At 44.6% G+C, this 19,820-nt stretch overlaps 1 protein-coding gene across 4 annotated transcripts in view; it reads right to left on the bottom strand.

The window, feature by feature from the left end:
* The window catches only part of LOC144754594 (protein DDI1 homolog 2-like), a 127,710-nt gene that overhangs the window by 15,826 nt on the left and 92,064 nt on the right, over positions 1-19,820 (bottom strand). For all 4 annotated transcript variants that reach the window (XR_013594748.1, XR_013594747.1, XM_078642585.1 and 1 more), the window contains exons 5-6: positions 18,467-18,594; positions 11,687-11,815 (exon numbers count right to left, since the gene is read on the bottom strand). Coding sequence is in view for 2 of the 4 variants with exons in the window: in XM_078642585.1 (XP_078498711.1) it covers positions 11,687-11,815; positions 18,467-18,594 (257 nt within the window). In the remaining 2 variants the exon portion in view is untranslated. The remainder of the gene's footprint in view (positions 1-11,686; positions 11,816-18,466; positions 18,595-19,820) is intronic.

Here is a 19,820-nt window from a genome sequence, read left to right as displayed (position 1 = left end):
GTCGTCCAAGTAAGGGAAGACATGTATTTGTTGTCTTCTTAGGTGAGCTGCAAACACTGCTAGGCATTTTGTGAACACCCTTGGTGCTGTTGTGCCCCAAACGGAAGGACCTTGAATTGATAATGTTGTCCTTCTACAACAAACCTGAGGTATTTCCTGTGGGCTTTGTGAATTGGGATATGAAAGTAAGCGTCTTTTAGATCCAGTGTAGAAAGAAAGTCCCCTTTCTTCAGTAAAGGAGGTACTTGTTGGAGCGTGACCATGTGGAAATGTTCCGAATTTATGTATGCATTGAGAGGTCGGAGGTCTAGTATTGGCCTTAGAGACCCTTTTTTGGGGGGAATTAGGAAGTATAGAGAGTATACCCGTGTTCTCTGTTGATGTTGTGGAACCTTCTCTATGGCATGCTTTTGTAGTAGTGATAGCACTTCCTGTTTTAACAGTGTTCGATGATCTTGACTCATTGGACGCTGTTTGGGGAGGATGTTTGGTGGGGTAGCTGTGAGTTCCAGGCAATAACCATGTTTGATAATCTGTCTCACCCACCTGTCTGATGTGATTTTTTCCCAGACAGGTAGGAACTGTGATAGGCGTCCCCCGACCGGTGTTATATGGTCTGGGGGGAGCTGTATGAAGTCACTGTTTTGGGGTAGGAGAGTTGCGGTAGTTGTTATTTCCGCGACCTCTACCGTTGTTGTTGTTACCTCTGTAATTGCCTCTAGAATTACCTTTGGGTGATGTTGGTGTAAAAGAGGTTGATAGCTGGCTTGTGCCTGTATTCTTTGATCCGCCTCTATAGGTGGACCTACGAAAGGAACCCCTTTGAGCTGGCTGTTGCAATGCTCCCATTGACTTGGCCGTTTCTGTATCTTTCTTCATCTTTTCTAACGCTTCATCCGTGCCTGAGCCGAAAAGTGTTCTCCCATCAAAAGGCTGGTTCAATAAGGATGTTTGTACCTCTTGTTTGAACTCTGAGCCATGCATGTCTTCTTAACATGATACTGGTGTTTATGGATCTTGCTGCAGTGTCTGCTGCGTCTAAGGCACACTTAATAGAAGTGTTGGTTATTATCTTCCCTTCTTGTATGAGTTGATCTGCCTTTTTTTGATGTTCTTTAGGGAGATGTGTAATGAGTTTTTCTAACTCATCATAATGAGCTCTATCATAACGTGCAAGTAGCGCTTGCGTATTAGCTATGCGCCAGCTGTTTGCCGCTTGGGATGCTACTCTTTTGCCAGAGGCATCTATTAACTTGGACTCCTTGTCAGGAGGAGGAGCTTCTCCTGTAGTTAATGAGTTTGCTCTTTTACGAGCGTTTGTGACTACTAGCGAGTCTAGAGGTATCTGTCCCTTGATAAATATTCTGCCTTATATTTTTTATCAATTCTTGGGTTTAGTACTCTAGCCCTCACAGGGTCTTTGAATATTTCTGATGTGTGATTGAGGAGACCCTTAAGCATTGGTAGTGTTCCTGATGTTCTTTGTGCAGCAGGTAGTGTTTCTAAAAGGAAATCCTCTATTTGAGGTTCCGCATGTAAAGGAATAGCTGGCAGAGTGTGAGGAAGAGGAGAAAAGGATGTGTCTCTAGGTTGTGGAGAAATGGGAGGAGTTGTATTTGTCCCCATTGTTCTCTTCTTAGGAGGAGGAGCTTTGTCGTCCAACTGTTCATTCTTCCTCTTTTTAGGTAGTTTAGTCACCACCTTGCCAGTTTGCGGATCAATAAATAAAGTTTTTTGGTTTGGATCTGCTTGATGCTCCTGTGTCGGTACCGAAGTTTTTGGTTCCGAAAGGTGCTTTTGCTTCCGACTGTCAACTTGTGTTTTCGGCACCGAAAGTTTGTTCGGATCCGATATTTTCGGTGGCGAGGGAGTCTGACGTCGAAGCCTGTTTCGGTTTTGACATGTAATGCTTCGACTTCGAGCTTTCCTTGGTATGGAGCTTCGGTGTCGATGTCGAAGTGGAAGTGGACCGCTTCTCGGATCCAACATGGTGGGAGGCCGAGTGTTTCGGTTTCGTTGCCGAGCCCGAAGGCGGGGCGTCGGAAACTCTTTTCGGTTGTCTGACCGGGCTCGAAGGCGGGGTCGACACCGAGCGGGGTCGGTTTTTTGGTAAAGGGACGTCGTCACTCACGGTTTGATGAACGGCGATTTCTTCTACGTCAGACTCGTCCGCTTCCGACCCCGACTCGTCCTCCTCTTCTTCTTCCTCTTCGGGATGCTGGGCCTCGAACAGCTCTGGGATTGCCTCTGACTGCATTCTCGACGCATTCTGTCTTCGGGCTCGACGGTTTCTAATCGTCGATTTGGAGGAGAATGCCGCGCAGGCTTCACAGTCCCTGGATTTGTGTTCAGGTGATAAACAGAGGTTGCACACCTCGTGTAGGTCCTTGTGTGGGAACTTAGCACCACACGTTGGACATTTTTTGAATGGAGTCCTTTCCATGGACTCCGGGCTGGACTACGTCGAGATAGGCCTCCCGGTCTCGTCGACGTAGAAGTTGGAAATTTTGTTTTTGACGTCGAAGCGCGTCGAAATGGAAATGTACTCGCGCTCGATAACAATACCGTCGAATTGGAAAGGGAATACGCGACGAAATATAACTCGTCTCGAAGTAGATCTGGAGCGCTTCGATCCTCATCCGAACCCGATGGCGGAAAAAAACAATCTAAGGATGGAGCCGATGCCCATGCGCACTAGCACCCAAAGGAGGAGTCATCGGTCTTGTGACGACAAAAGACTTCTCCAAAAGAAAAACAAGTGCAATCATCCGAGCCCAACACCAGATGGCGATCTATTCATAAATGTACCATCTGCAGCCCATATGCCTCGAACACAAAGTTCCTTCTAAGAAAAAGGAGACCTTGTAAACCAGGGCTTAACTACTACTCCACTTTAAAGGCATGTTTTTGAGTGGAGACATTGAGAATGCTTCTGCAGTATTCCAGGTTGTATCAGATCAAATGTGTCTCATTCAAACGGAGTTGCTTGTTAATGGGATTTGAGGACCTCAAGAACGTTTTTTATTCCATTAACATGCAACTCTTCTTTCCCTGGTCCTAAGCTTAACCTTTTCATGAATGGGCTCTTGATTGCCCTACATTGAGGGCAAATCATGGAGTTAGCTATGCACCAAGTTGCGAAACTGAGCCAAGTTTCAATAGCGAATAGAAGCACTACAACAATGATTTTGCCCAGATACACTTTATGCTTTTGTGCAATAATCTCTCAGGTTCTATGCACAGGTATGTACTGATGTGCCCATGATAAATAATGAGAGCACCCCAAGCATGTTTTTTTTTTGGGCGGACCCTGCGGTCATGTTCAGGCACACTTTTCTAGGAAACTTAAAATCCTAGTATGCTTTACAGGCTTTAATGCATGTTAACAGTGTCCACGTCTGTGCATTAGATAATGCAGAGCGAACAGTTCACATGGTGGAAGTGTGCTTGGCATGCATTTCTGGACTGTGAATTAACATAGGTTTTCCAGCTTCTTCGGGATTGGGTGTGAAGTGAGAAAGAGAGTAAGAGACCTTCATTTTTGTGTCCGCTCAGGTAAACTGTGTTTTTGGGGCTCTTCAAGTGTAATTAATGTTTTTTTAATATACAATTACATTTTGGGGCAGTTTTTTGGTGGCAGATATTTAAACAATTTTAATTTTTTTTAATTACATTTCTTGTATAACTTCTTTTGATTTGAAGATTTTCAAAAATATATGAGGTTTTGATTTTGCTTTGAAAATATGTTTAAACTTAAACTGCAATTTAAAGAAAACCCTTTAAACTTCTATTTTGGGTTAGGAATTATGAATGTATCTCTGCATCCTCATTCAATTTTTTTTTACATTTTTCACAATGTTTGTGTGACTGAATTTAAATATTATTTTGAAAACTGCCTCCAGTATATGCTCTTTCCCTCAAGTTTATGGGACAAGAGGTACAACACGCCTTACCCCATCCAATGTTTGAACTTTCTCCAATGTTTGTGAGAATTGTGTTGGAATAGCAAATACCCCCAAGCCAAACAGCTGAAATTTCCCCAGTGTTTGGGGAGTTGTAGGAACAACTGTCAATTTTATCATTCCAATTTTTTTACTATTTCTAAGCATTTAGCGAATTAACTATACAAAAATGTATATGGCATGCTTAATGGACTATGGCTATAGAAGTGAGCGAGAGAGCTGCAGGTTCCAGTTTTGTCAGACCAAGTAAGATAACCAATTTTGTGTGTCTGATTCAAATAGGTTGGCTAGGTGTAGTTTTAGCAATTTTAAGCACCAATACTTGTTTGGAGATTTACTGGTTAGCATATAATAATAGTAGGTTAGTGTGTGTTTTTTTAAACTAGTGTAGGACACATGTGGTGCTTGTTAAATAATTAATGCGAAGTCTTACGTTTGTAATGGGTTGAACATCTTAGTAATACTATATAGATTTAAGATGTAGTTAAATAATAGTATTTTTGTGGGTGACAGGAGGGGAAAATATGTGTTAATTTTAAATGGACTAATGTTCTGCTTATTAATTTTTTTTTTAAAGAAAGTATGTTTAAATGTATTGCTTTCCGTGTACTTTTATCACTTTCTTCTATTTTGGTTTACCAGTCCTGTAAAAAAAAAAAATTTAAGTTGGGGTTTGGAGGGTATTGGTGAATTTGATATGGAGTCCCCACTTTTTTAATTCTTTTTTGTGATATAACTTTTGGATCACCTGCTGTGGAGGAATAGCTTGTTTAGATTTCCTAGCTAGAGCATCAGACCTTTGTGGTCATTTATTATTATATATTTATTTGTATTCCTTTCAAAGCTAAAAACGACTTCACTGCCACTCACCAATGAAAGAAAAATATATGTGCTGGGCAAAAGCTGTTATTACACAAAGCAACCAAAATTCAATCTGAGGTTCGACACCAAATTTCCTTAATTGCTGAGGCATTTTACCTTTTTTTTTTTAATCAAATTGGTTTGAACGATTTACAATCTTTATTTTCGTAATTGTCTTGAACTAGGCTACTAAGAGCAGACAGGAATTCCTCTGGTCCCCACTTTAATATTGCTTGGGCCTTATGGAAGCTCAGCCTCAGCTCATATCACATCTCTAAGCTCACAGCCCCAAAATAAGATGCGAGCACCACTGTAACACCAAAATGCTTCAGTCATTAACCTAACAAACTAATACAATGTAGAGACCTAAACTTCAGAGCACATGCTCACAATGGACAGTAGGTACGATGGAAAAGCAGATGTGACAGTGCTTATCCCAAGGCTTTTAGAGTATCAACCACAGGGTTATTTGTGGGCATTTACCCACCAGAGCACAGATTAAAAGGGTACTTCTTGAGAAAAGAAGATTAATTTCTAACTGTGTGATGTATTTAATGTGGGTGCCATGGCAACAGTTGTGCGCGACAAATTCCATTAACTGTTGAGTCACTGAAGACCGATTGCAAAGGAGGATGTTCCTTTTTAGGTTTTGCTGGCAATGCGTACGAAGTACGCATGCGCTAGCAAAATCCTTATGTTTCTCTGTTGGGTCGGGTATCCCGCCCCCTCCTCGCCCCCTCCTCCCATTGGCTAGCTCCATAAATGGAGGCTAGCCATTGGGAGCCGGATCTGTCCGTCAAAGGCCGGACCAGATTCGAGGGCGTTCCCGTGATTTTTTCCCTCTCCGCCCCTCTGTGCGCTCATCTCGGCGGTGGGCGTGTTCTTTTTTTTTTTTTTTGTCAGGGCGTGTTCTCTCATTCCGCCGAAGGCCCGTCTACTTCTCTATGCTCCACGAAGTCCAGGTCAGTGCTCTGCATTTTTATTTGATATCCCGCCCCCCTCCCGCTGCCCGTGTGTGCCCCGTTCCCGCCCCTCCCCCCCGTGTTTCCGGCCGTAAATGCTTCCGCTGCCCGTGGCCAGGTCCCGCTGTATGCACTCGTCACTCCTCTACCCGTTTTTGTTGCTTTTTACCGCTGCCTCGGCTCCCGTTCCCGCCCCCCTACCACTGCCTCGCTCTCTGTGTCTCCCCGTTCCCGCCCCCCTACCGCTGCCTCGGCTCCCGTTCCCGCCCCCGTACCGCTAAGGCTAGAGGACCCACCATTCGAGGTGCCTTCTCTCTAATCTCATATCTGTAGAACATTTGTAAATCAACATTCAAACTTTTGGTTAAATGTGTTACCAGTGACACGTCAATTCATCACCATTCTGCCCCAGCCTCTCTTCAAATTAAAGCCATCCTATACTACAAGAAGCTCCAAGACTCATCTCTTCTGAGCAACTGTCGAACCAAGAAGGTTAATTACCACATATCGAAGTCTCAAGTTCAGAAGAAGCTTGAAAAATGTTGCTGATTATTCATTCCTTTGCGTGCTCGGTAATGGGTCGCACGGTCAACGGGAGGAGGGGGGGCGAGGACACGGACGGCGGGAGGGAGGCGGAAAACGTGTACAGGACAGCGAGGGGTGCAATGATGCACCATATTGCCACTACGCATGTTCAGGTTGAAAGTGTTACACTGAGCATGCGCTCTAGAGCATCATCTCTGCTCCGAAAGTGCCCGGTTAATTCCAGACTGAATGAGGTGCAGGAGATGCACAATAGGTCGGGGCTGGCAGGTGTAAGAGCCCGTTACATTCCGGATAATTATAGAGGCGGAGTTTTTCGAGTTTGTCTGCCTAGCCTAGTTGTTTACTTTCTCCGTGTTCGTACTAGGTGAGTGCTCCTCCTAATCCGTTATACGGTTTCAGGGGACGCTCTGAAATTCGTCTTGAAAATTCCAATAAACAGAGAAATGAACGGCCAAGATTCAGATGAGGTAAGTGTGATTGATGTGCGTAGAAGCTTTAACATAATAACTTCAGAAACGACGTGCCAAGCGCTGTCCTCTGTACTCCTAAAACACCGGGGCAGGCGATGGGCTAGTGAGTCGATATTTATGTAACGCAAAACAAGCAAATAAACCCCCTTCCAGACGACTGCCAAAAATGCTGAAAAGCAGAAAAAAAGATCCTAACTGTAACTATTTTCGTCTCTTTTTAAAAAAAAAAAACAAGGACTTTTATACGTATGGCCACATCTCGTTGTGTTACAACCTCGGTAGTGCATTGCATACATATATGATTGTAGCGTGCTTTCCACTGGTCGCGTACCTTTGGTTTGTAGCTGTCTGTCCTTCTTCATGAATTAAATCATCTAATTTCGGGGGGGGGGGGGAATAAAACTTGCTTTACACATATATCAAATAAACATCAGAAAGTCTGCAAAAAAACAATTTCGAGTCGCTCTCTGTGTCTCCCGGCCCCGTTCCCGCCCCCCTACCGCTGCCTCGGCTCCCGTTTCCGCCCCCGTACCGCTAAGGCTAGAGGACCCACCATTCGAGGTGCCTTCTCTGTGGACTCTCAACTATTGAACTTTTTTTGTTAGCACTTTGCTCCTTAATAGCGTGCTTGGAGCCAGCGTTTCTTTCAGTCATTTGTCTCCCGCCGTCCGTGTCCTCTCCCGCCCCCCGTCCGTGTCCTCTCCCGCCCCCCTCCCCCCGTTCGTGTCCTCGTAATTTAAGTACACAATGATTGACAGCAAAGCCACAGCAAGTGGATAGTTGAAGCAATACAGTCCCATCTGCACAGAAACCCACCCCCATAAAAATACACAGCAAGATTGGTAATTAACATGCCTACAGTGAGTGAACTATTAGACAGCAGGTCCCACCCCTCCAATTACATACACATCAGCCCCATCACTCAATGCCGCAACCAAAGGACTAGAAGGAAGGGCAACCTCGGAGGACCAGAGAAAGAGGGACGGTGCTCCCCAGATGCATCCGCCACTGAATCAATAGCATAATTCCCCATACACCACTGAATCAACAGCATCATCCCCCATAGAGTAAACTAACTTGCTGTCCCTGGGGTATGCTGATGTAACATTGTGTCCCTTAGACGTAAGTGTTCCCACTGAAGGTCACAAGTCCTAAAAAAAAAAAAGAAGCAAGTTCGGCAGTTTAAAAGTGACATCATGGCGTGTGACATAGCACATGGCTTCGCAGGATGTGACATCACAGGAAGTGGCATCACAACTCATGACCTCAGTCAGTGACCTCACAAGTGGCATCAGATCTTGAGCCCTCACACATATGTTTAGCAGATCTCAGTTTTATCTAGTCCCAGTTTTGAATGAAAGTAGCAAAGAGGGACGATTGGTGGCATACCACACAGGATGACGCAGCATACGCGGGAAGATAAGAAATTCCCTTCCCCTCACGTGCCCCACCAGTATCCATCGCTGCCGGCCTCCATCTGTGCAGCTTCCAGTGAGGGACCGCGTGCAGACACCCTAAGGAAGTGTTTCCAAACTGGAGATCCATGCAGGAGGCTCTCTGCAGGGGCGGTGGGAAGGGATACCTTGCAGGGGGTAGTGTGAGAGCACTTTGTGAGAGGGCATAGCCATATTGCACTTGTGTGAGAGGACATGTTGCGTTGGCTCTGCATCGAGGCCTGTTTATGAGGCATTGTTGTGTTCTTTTTGTATAAAACCATTGGGCTGAAGATTAATGTACAGGGCAGTGTTATGTAGAGCAGCACTGTACGAGTTCGACGTCCTAGGGACATTTACAGATCTATCGTGCACAGGGCTATTATGCATGGGTGTGGTGTAAAAGGTCTAATGAAGGAGTAATGTACATAAGACTTTTTGTATAGGCATAGACAGCAGCATCGATCCACGAGTTTAGTGCAGTGGTCATTGTGAAGAAGCGCCAAATAGTAAACTTAGCGCAGCTGCAATGTGTTGGTTTCTTGCAATGAAGCATGATGCAGGAGCATCATGCAGGGGTATTTTTATGGATTTTTGATGTGCAACATGATGAATGGGCAATTTGTTTCCTTTGAAAACTGAATTGTTTGCAAGAAATATTTTCACGTTCGACATATGCCTCCATGCATTCCACAAATGTAAAAAGTAGTTTACGGCTCATGTTCATCCTGAGCTCCGAGTTTATGGCCTGACAAATGGCTTTGGGGAAAGCAGCCTTTCCAGCCCCTCCCAAATGTAAGCAATACATTGAAGTAATTTTTTTGGGCATGAACACGGGGCCTGTTAAGGTGGACAACAGAGCAGATTGGCAATGGAATGAAGCATGTCTAGCCTTAGGTTGCAGTCTGTGTAAGTGTCAACATTTGGAAAGGAAAATCCCCCAAGAGGGCCTAGCCTAGTGTTTGATGCAACCCTTGTGACCAGGCCAGGGAGTTTGCAGTTGTCATCTGAACTGTATACTATAATTTATGCGTTACCATTATAAGATGCAGAACTGAAGTGGCTTTTTACTTGCAGGAAGTCATAGAATATCTTCGGAAAAATAGTTGTACATTTTATTTTTGTTGGACTGGAATGAATGGCAGCGACTGTGTTGCATGTCATTATGTGTTAATTAGTACTTACTGCAATATATCTAAAGGCTTTACATATTGCAATAACATGTTTATTTTTCAGTTTTATATAGTGATTTATTAACCTACTTGCTTCCTCAAATTTGCTTGAAAACTCACCATTTGCCGACTCTTTTTTCAAACTTTTCGCAAGGGGCATCCCCCCGAATACCCCTTATGACGGTTGAGATCGCTCGCTACCAGCAACTCATCCCAAACTTTTCCGCCACACCACTTTCAAATGTCACCAGCCGCCACTGCCGGCCATAATAATTTGAATTATAACTAAAGCCCCTGCCTGCCTTGCTAGCCTTGACCTGCCCCTGCCTGTCTCGCGCATGCCTCTGAAGCTGCAGGTCAGGCCTCAGCCCTTCAGGTGAGTCAGAGTCTGTCCGAGTTCTAGGTGCTTTCATTATCTTTTTGCTGCACTATTCGCTTTGGTCTGGTAGATTTAATGTTTCTTACCTCGCTGTGTTTTTTCCCTTGTTATGCCGTCTTATATTTCTTGTTTCCCTCAGTGTTGGCTTTTTGGTCCTGTACTCCGAGCGTTCAAGTACCTTTGCAGCAGATTACTTTCGGCCAACTTAGATTGATTTCCAGAATTAGCCATCGAGAAATTTTGATCTGGGATTTAGGAAGCATGGATTAACAAACTAGGCCTTGTTGAATTTCCTACCTTATTTTTTTTTCTCTAAAGTTCTTCTGTTGGGTTAATTGTAAAGTCGACAGTCAGGCATGTTTGTTTCTGTTACATCCCCTCCACCCCCCCAACGTTCCATGTTATTTTGCTGGCCTTACCACAAGAGATCTCCTGGTTATCTGCAGTGAAATAATGGAGTTCTGATAGGCAGAGCTCTTGACGGTGTGCCTGAAAAGCATCTGAATAGTCCATTATTTTCATCTCCATTGAATAACCTACCGATTGTGACAAAGAGACGATTACTGCATTAGTAGTGACCACGTGTCGAGTCTACTAGCTACACCGAATGTTAAAAAAGAAAAAAATCTTATTTTAAAAGTGCGAGACAGAGTTTAACATTTGCTTTGTGTGTTGTCTTAAATTACCTGTGAGCGTTGCTCAAAGCGTTCACAAATGTAATATTGCTATGTATTTGCTTGGTGGTTTTTGGGTGTCATGCCCTCTGATCACCTGTCGAGTTAATTCCAATAGAATACATTAGACTAAGACCAGGTCGCGCCTGCATTAGCCTAGCCGGAGCTCTCTGATGGCCGCAGAAATCAGCCAAGGAAAGCGTTTTCCTTTAGAGCCACGGTCCTTGGTTCGATCCGGGGTATTTGCTAACAGATAACACCTCCGTGGCATCTTTCTGGAAGAGGGGGGGGGGGGAGTTGGTGTTGTTTACTCATTGCACAGGCCCTATGTATTTTACTCTCTAGGGGCTCGCAGTGTGTGGATGGGGGCTCGCAGTGTGTGGATGGGGGCTCGCAGTGTGTGGGGGGGGGGCTCGCAGTGTGAGGGGGTGCTCTGTGTGTGGGGGGGCTCGCAGTGTGTGGGGGGGCTCTGTGTGGGTGTGTGTGGGGGGCTCTGTGTGGGTGTGTGTGGGGGGGCACTGTGTGGGTGTGTGTGGGGGGGCCCTGTGTGGGTGTGTGTGGGGGGGCCCTGTGTGTGTGTGTGTGGGGAGGCTCTGTGTGGAGGGGCTCTGTGTGGGGGGGCTCTCTGTGGGTGGGTGTGTGTGGCATTTGCGAGAGATTAGGCTATTGCCATTGTAAATGACAATGCCATTTATTTATCTGTTTTCAAAACGAACGCATAAATAAAAAATTTGTCATTTACAATGCCAATAGCTCTAACTTTTACAAAGGCAAAACCGTTGCATTGTAAATGCTTGTTGTTACTTGGAAAAGAAAAACAAACAACCTCCCATGCCACCCAACCCTACCCCGCTCCTTACAGGCTTTGCTCATCTTGTTCTCACTACTAAAACAATTTCCAAGCCAGGTGGTGTATGCATCCCAACGAAAGCCAGTTCCTGTTCTACTTTTGTTGCTGCCGGCATTAAGACAATCTCATTCAAAAACACAGCTAGATCTGCAACTAGAGGCATGAAGTGTCCTGCCAGAAACATGTGCTGTAAAGTTTCAAAGTTTAAAAAGCTGGTTATGGGTAAGACTGAAGATTATATTCTGACACGTTTCAATTCTCTCCCCTCAAAATTCTAAAATATGAAAAATTATTACACTTTCAATACTAATCATCAATAAAAAGAAAAGGCCCAAGATGTTAAGAGCTAAAGCATATATGCATCATTAAGCACTAACCTAGGTGAACCCTGCCGATGATCTTTTGTGTGCCCACACCCTTTGCAATTCCTGCCCACCTTCGGTCGACCAGCCGCATGATGTGGCACCTCTCAGCACAAGCTTGGCTCATAATGGTCATCTGAGCACCTACAGGAAAAGGCATTTGTAATTATCAAGGACAACATGAACATAAACAGCAAGAAAAAGGAAAAAGGTGTTTAAAGTGTTTTTCTTTTCTATGATAACTGTACTCTTAGAAAACAGACCAACATCACAAACACGGCAACGTGATTTTAGGTTTTAAAATCTGCTGTTTTCAACACACCACAAAGTTTAAGCATAATGCAAAAAAGAACAAATTACTGTAGAAAAGGTTACTTGCCTTTAACCAACATGGGTATCTTCTATAGAGTCACAAGTCATTTGGAATAACTCATGGGAACTGGCATTAGATAAGGAAATTAGTCCTTCTTTATTATAAAATGGATAACTGTGTAGGGATTTCTGGTGTCCTACAGTGTGCTTTTAAATTCCTTTTTGTAGCATGTGGGTAAAGGATTGTTACAGACATCTAACTTAGCAACGGGAACAGATGTTAATAGGAAAGCACAGAGAAATTAGATTTCTGAGAGTAGCTACAGTGGTAGCATGGGAATAATTTTGTGATGCAGTTAACTGTAACTTTTCCAAATAGAACAAGCTGTGACTCAAGGAAGGGGTCACTTATCTACTTAGTTTGTGTAAGACAACACCAACTTGGGAAAACGTTTTTGGAAACAACCACCCTCAGGTTGAGTGGTCATTAACTTTTCCCTGAAGTTGACCAATACATGAAGTGATTCTGCTAGACACCACTCTGTGCCAGAGGTATACTGAAACAATCTGTTTGGCTTCCAAGTACATTACTAACTTGCATTAAATATCTCTTTTGCTCATTTCCAGAGACATCCATAGTGATCGATAGTTACATGGGATAGTCAACATACAAGCTCTTGTTGGCTGAATGTAATAATGGTCTGAGAAGCCCCACTGCCCCCACAAAGAGCAGTGAAGGGGTTACACCCTGAGGCTAAGCTTGTGGGCCGGAAGAGAGATCCTCTATTTATTTATTTATTCATTTAATTATTTATATATAGCGTGGATATTGCCCACAGGCGTTAGAGCGCTTTACAACTGAGATAGATCATTGCATAAGATGAAAACTTACATCATCCGAGGACACATACACATTTAATGCCACGGACACTGGGGGGCAGTATTAGTTGTGGCACGAATAGAAGGATCCACTGAAAGGCGAGGCACTGGGAACATGGGACCTTTTCTCACGATGGTTTTTGCACGTATGTGGGTGTGGGGGGGGGGTGGTAGTGTCGAGACGTGGACAGCCATCAGGTGGGGGAGGGGTGAGACTACTGTGACAACAACACTGCCAGCAGGGGTTCTACTGAGAGACTGATGACGTAGGCGCCATGTCAGTGGTCACAGAAAGAGCAAAGGTCACCTCACGTGCACAAGAAGGGAGGGCAGGTTCTGACTCAGGTAAACACACTACAGAAACTCTACTCAGCGCCATCATCTTTAAAACTGTGCTCGACCACATCCTCGGTCTGCCGAGAAGGGTCCAGTGAATAAAACCTGGCTCTGCCCCCTGTGAAAAAATACTCCTGAGCAAGATAGGGCATTCGACCCTCACCTTTTCCTGCCACGATGTGAAAATTCCTTCCCCAGTCAATAGAAGAGCCAGTTTCTATGCCAGGAGTGGGGGGCCCTTGGGAGTGGGGAACATGAGGGTGTCATGGCCTCGCGCTCTTACGGGGCTGTCCATGGACACCCCGTTGGCTAAGGTACATGTCAAACCTGTTCAGTTTAACTGAAGTGGGAATACAACTCCCAGAATGCACTAGTTCAGGTGCCTGCCACACAGACTCATCGTGGTTTATCACGGTAACTCAGATGCCGTTGCCCACATCCTGCTGTCATGGAAACGAAATACGCACCAGGACCGGTTCCAGTAGGTGAGAACCCGCTGCAACTGGGGGGTGTTGTGGGAAGACGGCGGGGCAACAGAACCAGCGCTTTGCTGCAATAAATAATGCAAATAAATGCTTCTTCCAGGCGCTTCTGTTTTTTCAGAGCAATCCCCAAACTAGGGAACGAGGTCAGTCAGCCTTGAGTCCAAGCTCCCTCTGTCGGGCAGCAGGAGAGCTACAGCTAGCACCGGCTGCGGTGTATGTATCATTTGTGCAGCAGGTGCAGTGGCCACCGGTTAACAGGGGTCCACTGCACCCGAATAATTACTGCAAGATGAAGATACAGTATAAACGCGAAAAAAAGGACTACAAAATTCATAAAATAATAGAAAGTGGGGAAAAAGCACTGTCTGAATCAAGTATTATCTGACAAGTCATGGGAGTGAAGTGCACTACTTGTTAGGCGGATGTGCACAGGTGAAGAGGCTGAATGCTGTCACCTACCGACTGGCCCATTGTCCGAGGCTGTGGCGGGCGGGAGCAACACGTGAAAGACAGTTGTACAGACCAATTAAGGAAGGCGCCCAATGCAATCCACTTAATTGATGTTTGTAAATATGTATTTTTTTATTGCATGACGCCAAAAAAAATAAAGCTGCCTCTGGGCCAGACCTACAAGGGGATGCGAGACGGGTCAGAGAGGTGAAGGAGAGATGCAAGGAGGCAGATTCTACGCCTGCCCCGGTGCGGACTGCCACTGACTCACCCCTGGCATGGCTCACCAGCTGACGGGAAGGGCATGACATGCCTTCTATTCCAAGGATGCTTCTTCTCTGCCCACTTCCCAGCACCACCCCTCTCCCTCTTCCTAGGAGGCTGTCACTCTGTCTGGAGTCCCAGTCAGTGGCTAAATAATATAAGAGCCGGAGCCCCCTCTCCCCCCCCAGACTAGAACCCCAGACAGAAGGCCCAAGGGACTGAGGATCGAGGTGGGAGGGGCACCAACACACAAATGGCAGTAGTCATTGTGTACAGCGCTTAGCCAAAGGCACTAGGCGCTAAAATAATACACGTCTCTCTAACAGTCGCTTCGACCCCCAGGCTCTGTCGCCCACCTCTTTCTTGGCCCCTCTATCGTATTGTCTCTCTCGGTCCTCCTTCCCTGCCTCTTCTCCTTTTCTTACCCTCTTTACCTTTCTCCAAGTCTCTTCCACCTCTCTTCCCCTTCTCCCACTACTCCTCTCTTCCCCTTCTCCCACTACTTCTCTCTCCATCCACTCTCTTTAACCACGCGTGATGCTCCTCACTTGTTCCAGCTCTGTTTCCGTCTGCCTCCCACCTTTTTTCCTCTCTCTATCCCCTTCTCTCTCTGTCCTTCACCCTCTCTCCTCTTTCATTCTTCATTTTTTAAATCAACGGAATCTTGTGTAGCACCATCCCGTGCGACTGGTTACCTGTGGTACTTTGGGGGACAGATGGTTTGTTGACTGGCCTCCTAGTCAAGCTTCTAGGACTCGTCGACTGCTGTAGTCACTAGTTCCTTGGGCGTCCGACCGTATCATTCCTTTTTGAAGACTGTCCGGCAGCTGATTGGAGTTTGTTCAGGGTTGGTTGAGAGCGGTGATGGTACGGCCCGGGGGTGGGTGCTTGCGGCCCTCTTGACCTTTACATCTGGCCCTCTGGTGAATAGTAGCACCAGCTGCTGTTTACTTGCTGAGCACTAATATTCAGAAAAAATGATAAATAAACGGGAAAGAATTTATTTGCAGGTTAAATGAACTGCTGTGGTGTCCTGCACCACTTAACTTCAATTAACCTGCAAATAAATGCTTGCCCGTTTATTTAACATTTAGACGTCCTTACGCAATCACTGACCCACCCAGGACCACTACCGCTATAGTGCGGCCCTCTGTCACACCACAGATCTGGGTGTGTGTGTGTGGCTCTGGGTGTGTTGTGTGTGTGTGTGGCTCTGGGTGTGTGTGTGTGGCTCTGGGTGTGTGTGTGGCTCTGGGTGTGTGTGTGGCTCTGGGTGTGCGTGTGGCTCTGGGGGTGTGTGTGTGTGGCTCTGGGGGTGTGTGTGTGTGGCTCTGGGGGTGTGTGTGTGTGGCTCTGGGTGTATGTGTGTGCGAGTGTGGCTTTGAGTGTGCGAGTGTGGCTTTGAGTGTGTGTGTGTGGCTCTGGGTGTGTGTGTGTGTCTGGCTCTGGGTGTGTGTGTGTGTGTGGCTCTGGGTGTGTGTGTGTGTGTGTGTGTGTGTGTGTGTGTGTGTGTGTGTGTGTGTGGCTGGCTCTGGGTGTGTGTGTGTGTGTGGTAGTAATTGCTGTCTGCTGAGCTCGTCCGTAGGGTACAATAGGTCTCACATTTGCGAGAGATTAAGCTAATGGCAATGTAAATGACAATGCCATTTATTTATCTGTTTTCAAAACCAACACATAAAAACAAATTTTGTCATTTACAATGCCAATAGCTCCAACTTTTCCAAAGGCGAAACCATTGCATTGTAAATGCTTGTTTTGTTACGACAAGTGGGGGAGCCTCAACATGGACAGCAGGAGGAAGGTGTGGGGGGTGAGGGGGGGCAAACAACACAAGGGACAGTGGGTAGAGAGCAGGAGGAGACAGCAAGAAAACAGACAGCTGGAGGGGAAAATGAACACAAGGAACAGCAGGAGTGTACAGTAAGACAATGGACAGTGGGTGGAAGTGGGCCAGGCAATCAACTACGCACAGCAGGAAGAAGAACTGCAAATCCATTCAATATTATGGAGTACTACAACGAAAGTAAAGAAAAAAAACTCCAAAAGTGCATGAATAGTGGAATGAAACTGGCTGCACAACAAGAGGCCCTACTTGGTCCATGCGAAGGACAAACACACGAAGAGAATGTGAAACCAGCATGTGCTGACCAATGAGAAGCAAGGAAATGAGAGACAGTGAAGCCAACCAATCCTATATATTGGGTGGGCTATAAGCCCTTTTTAGTTTTTGTGTTTTTTAATTGAAAAGCTCTCTCAAGCGACAGTGCATGCGCAGTCTCAGGCGAAACCTAAAATCAAGAACCCACCACTCATGCTTCCTCTGTGCCAAAATCACACTTGAGTTTCCATTGGTTGGCCAATGCAAGATGTATTAGCTTTTTTTTTTTTTATGTCTTATAGAATGATGGGCATGACCTATCACTGGACAGTATGGTATGGCCTGTTATTTTATGGAATGGCTTTTCACGGTATTATATGGTATACCTTGTTATTGTATAGTATGAAATGGTAACAATACATTATGGTTCGTTATTGAATATTTTATGGTTTGGCCTAATATTGTATAATAGGGAATGGGCTGTTGTTGTACAATATGGTATGCTATTCCCCGCCATATCTTATGGACTGTTACTGTATAGTATGGTATAGTCTGTCATTGTATAGTATGGTATGGCTTGTTAATGAATGCTATTGTATGGCACAAACTTTCCATAGCTACAGTGTGAGCGCAGAGAAGAGGCTCAGGAGAAAAACAAGTAGTTGCACAAACTGCTTTAATAAAAGGAAAAACTGCACAATGAAAAGAAAGAAAATGTTTTTAAACAATAAAGACATCTGTGATTACAGTGTCACCCTGGATGCTATTAAAGCAACTTTGTAGTAGAGATTGTATTTGGAAAATGAACACAGTGCCTTTAAACATTAAACAACTCTACCCACCCGAGAAACAATCAAGCTCAGAAAGCAGTAAGGAATTCTCTGGTTGCTTCATACAGAAGGTGAAAAATACAGAGCACTTCCCTTCCACATCCCCAAAGATTTAATGACAATGGCAAAACAAACCAGAGATGCAAGTCCTCATTGTCTTCCATCAGTTCAGCAACTTTTAAGGAAGGACTCTGTATCCCTGCCAAAACCAAACCAATTCTCTGACACCATCCTTCCCCAAAGTTTCCCAAAGGTCAGTCTCGTGATTTTACAGTGCCATGTGAGAATCCTCAAACCCTCTCTGGCCCAAGAAACGGTCAAAAACAGCTTAAAAATAAGCAAGGTCTCATCTTTACTAAAGAAGTATGCAGGGATCCAGTGAATATGTAACTGAAGCAATTTAGAGCTTTGCAAAGACACATATCAAATTCTTTCAAAGAGGAAAATAAACCTCTAGATGAGGGCACGCTACAGTTCTGGATACAGCAATTCTACATGGTGCACTGTGCATTTTGGACATAGAGCGCTGGCATCGGCTGACCAGCTACTTTTCACATGGTGAAGCAATCCAATCTCTTGAATACACTCAAAGAGACTCAGTTGTTTGTCACCGAACTTGGATTACAAAAAAAAGACATTGGCAATCATAAAAATAATGGAGTGAAACAGAAGCCCAGGCACATCAGTAAAACATCATTTAAAGTGCAGGACAACCATTGGATAAAGTGGCCTGACCGATTGCCACTTGCTAAAGCCGGTGTTTGGTAAAAACAAATCGTGGCTGAAACCTGAAAAGATCAATTGAGGGTTAGGAAGGACAGATAGCTCTCAAGGTTACCCACATACATTTGCAAGTATGTAATAGTGTTATGATTTTTTTTAAATTAAACCTATGGTAGCCAAGACAGCTTAAACTGTTTGGAGGCAGCACCTAAACATTTCTCCAGACACGGAAGTGGATGCAAAATACATCTATACAGAGGACAGCCACAACATTAATTAATAGACTTACCTCTATTATCTGCAGCAAATCCAATTTTATACAGTTTTAGTTAGAGAACCGAACAATAATGGCACACAATGCTACACATCCAATGTGATTAAAACCATACTCTGACCAATTCCTCTCAAAATGTCTTACCAGAATCAACGAAGGCCTTGACTGGATATCCGTTGACTTTGCAGTTAATGTACAGCATCACTACCTGTCCAAAGCTCTCTGGAGCTTCCTCCATCGCAATAGTCATGTTTTCCTCGATGTTTTGTTGTCTTAAACAAATAAAAGTCACAGTGTAAATAATAGCAGACCAAATTAAAATATGTAGGAGAGAACAGAGCCATATTGGATGCAAGATTAGCAAATCGCGATTCAGGAGAAGGAAACAAAATCCTGAGAAGTATTTAGTATCAGCTGAATCAGCTATACAGAGTAAATGCAACAGACAATTTACTACTGCCTGTCTTTCTGAAACTGCCCCCCCCCCCCCCAAAAAAGACAAAATTAAAAATGAAGCCTTTGCCTTTTAAATTCAGTTTACAAGCTTATGAAGACCCCTGTTCTGGTTCAATACTGGGGCACAGATCATAAAAACAGAGCGTAGTGTAAATGATTTACACAAATAGGGAGTGCTCTGCTATCAAAGGCGTCCCCAAATAAATCGGAGCAGACATTCTCTGTGATAAAAATCATGCCTGTACCTTGACTAAACACAAACATGTGTTTTGCTCACAGCATGCTACCTGAAGGTGGTACCGTAAAATGAACAAAGCTGGTGTGATGTCTCCAGCTTTGCTTCTTCTAACAACTGTCAACTGCATTGGAGGCAATGTTGGCAGAGGGTAGGGGAGCAACAGGAGTACACATCAGTTAGGGACCCTTTCATCAATTCACGTTGGTGATCCTTCCATGTTTCTATCTACCACCAAACTTCTCACTAAATATTGTTCCAACTGTGACATTACATATCATTGATGACATAGCATTTCACATCACTAGTGCTATCACCGATCACATCTCTGAATCGGGAACAGCTACTCTATTACATAAATCAATATTAACAGAGGAATTGCAATATTACTTCTATACTTTATGGATCTAATGACATGCCTCACGTCCAGAGTCCAAGTACAAGATAAGGCCTCGAGGTACATTGAGCGAACTGTTTGAACAGAACGAAGGGGCAAAGGTAGTGGAGTGCGTGCAGGGACAGGTAGTAGAAGTAATTTTCCATCTGTTGGAGCAGTGGGACTGGGTGCATCAGGGGTCTGGCGTGGCTAAAGCGTATGGAGGGATACCACAGCACTACTTCTAATATATCAAAATTAAGCCCAAAACATTTATGACCAAAGTTTTGTTCAGGTACATTATTGTTCCTTAACATGACCAATAAATATCTCATAATTTAAAAAAAAAGAGACATACAAACCTCAGTTTAATTGGAGCCACTGTTGCGCTCCAGAACCTATCAACTATGGAAATTCGCTGATTATGGTGA

The sequence above is a fragment of the Lissotriton helveticus genome, chromosome 5_1 (assembly GCF_964261635.1).
Source record: "Lissotriton helveticus chromosome 5_1, aLisHel1.1, whole genome shotgun sequence".
NCBI lineage: Eukaryota > Metazoa > Chordata > Amphibia > Caudata > Salamandridae > Lissotriton > Lissotriton helveticus.
Note: the sequence above shows the minus strand (reverse complement) of the source record. Positions and strands in the feature narration are given on the sequence as shown.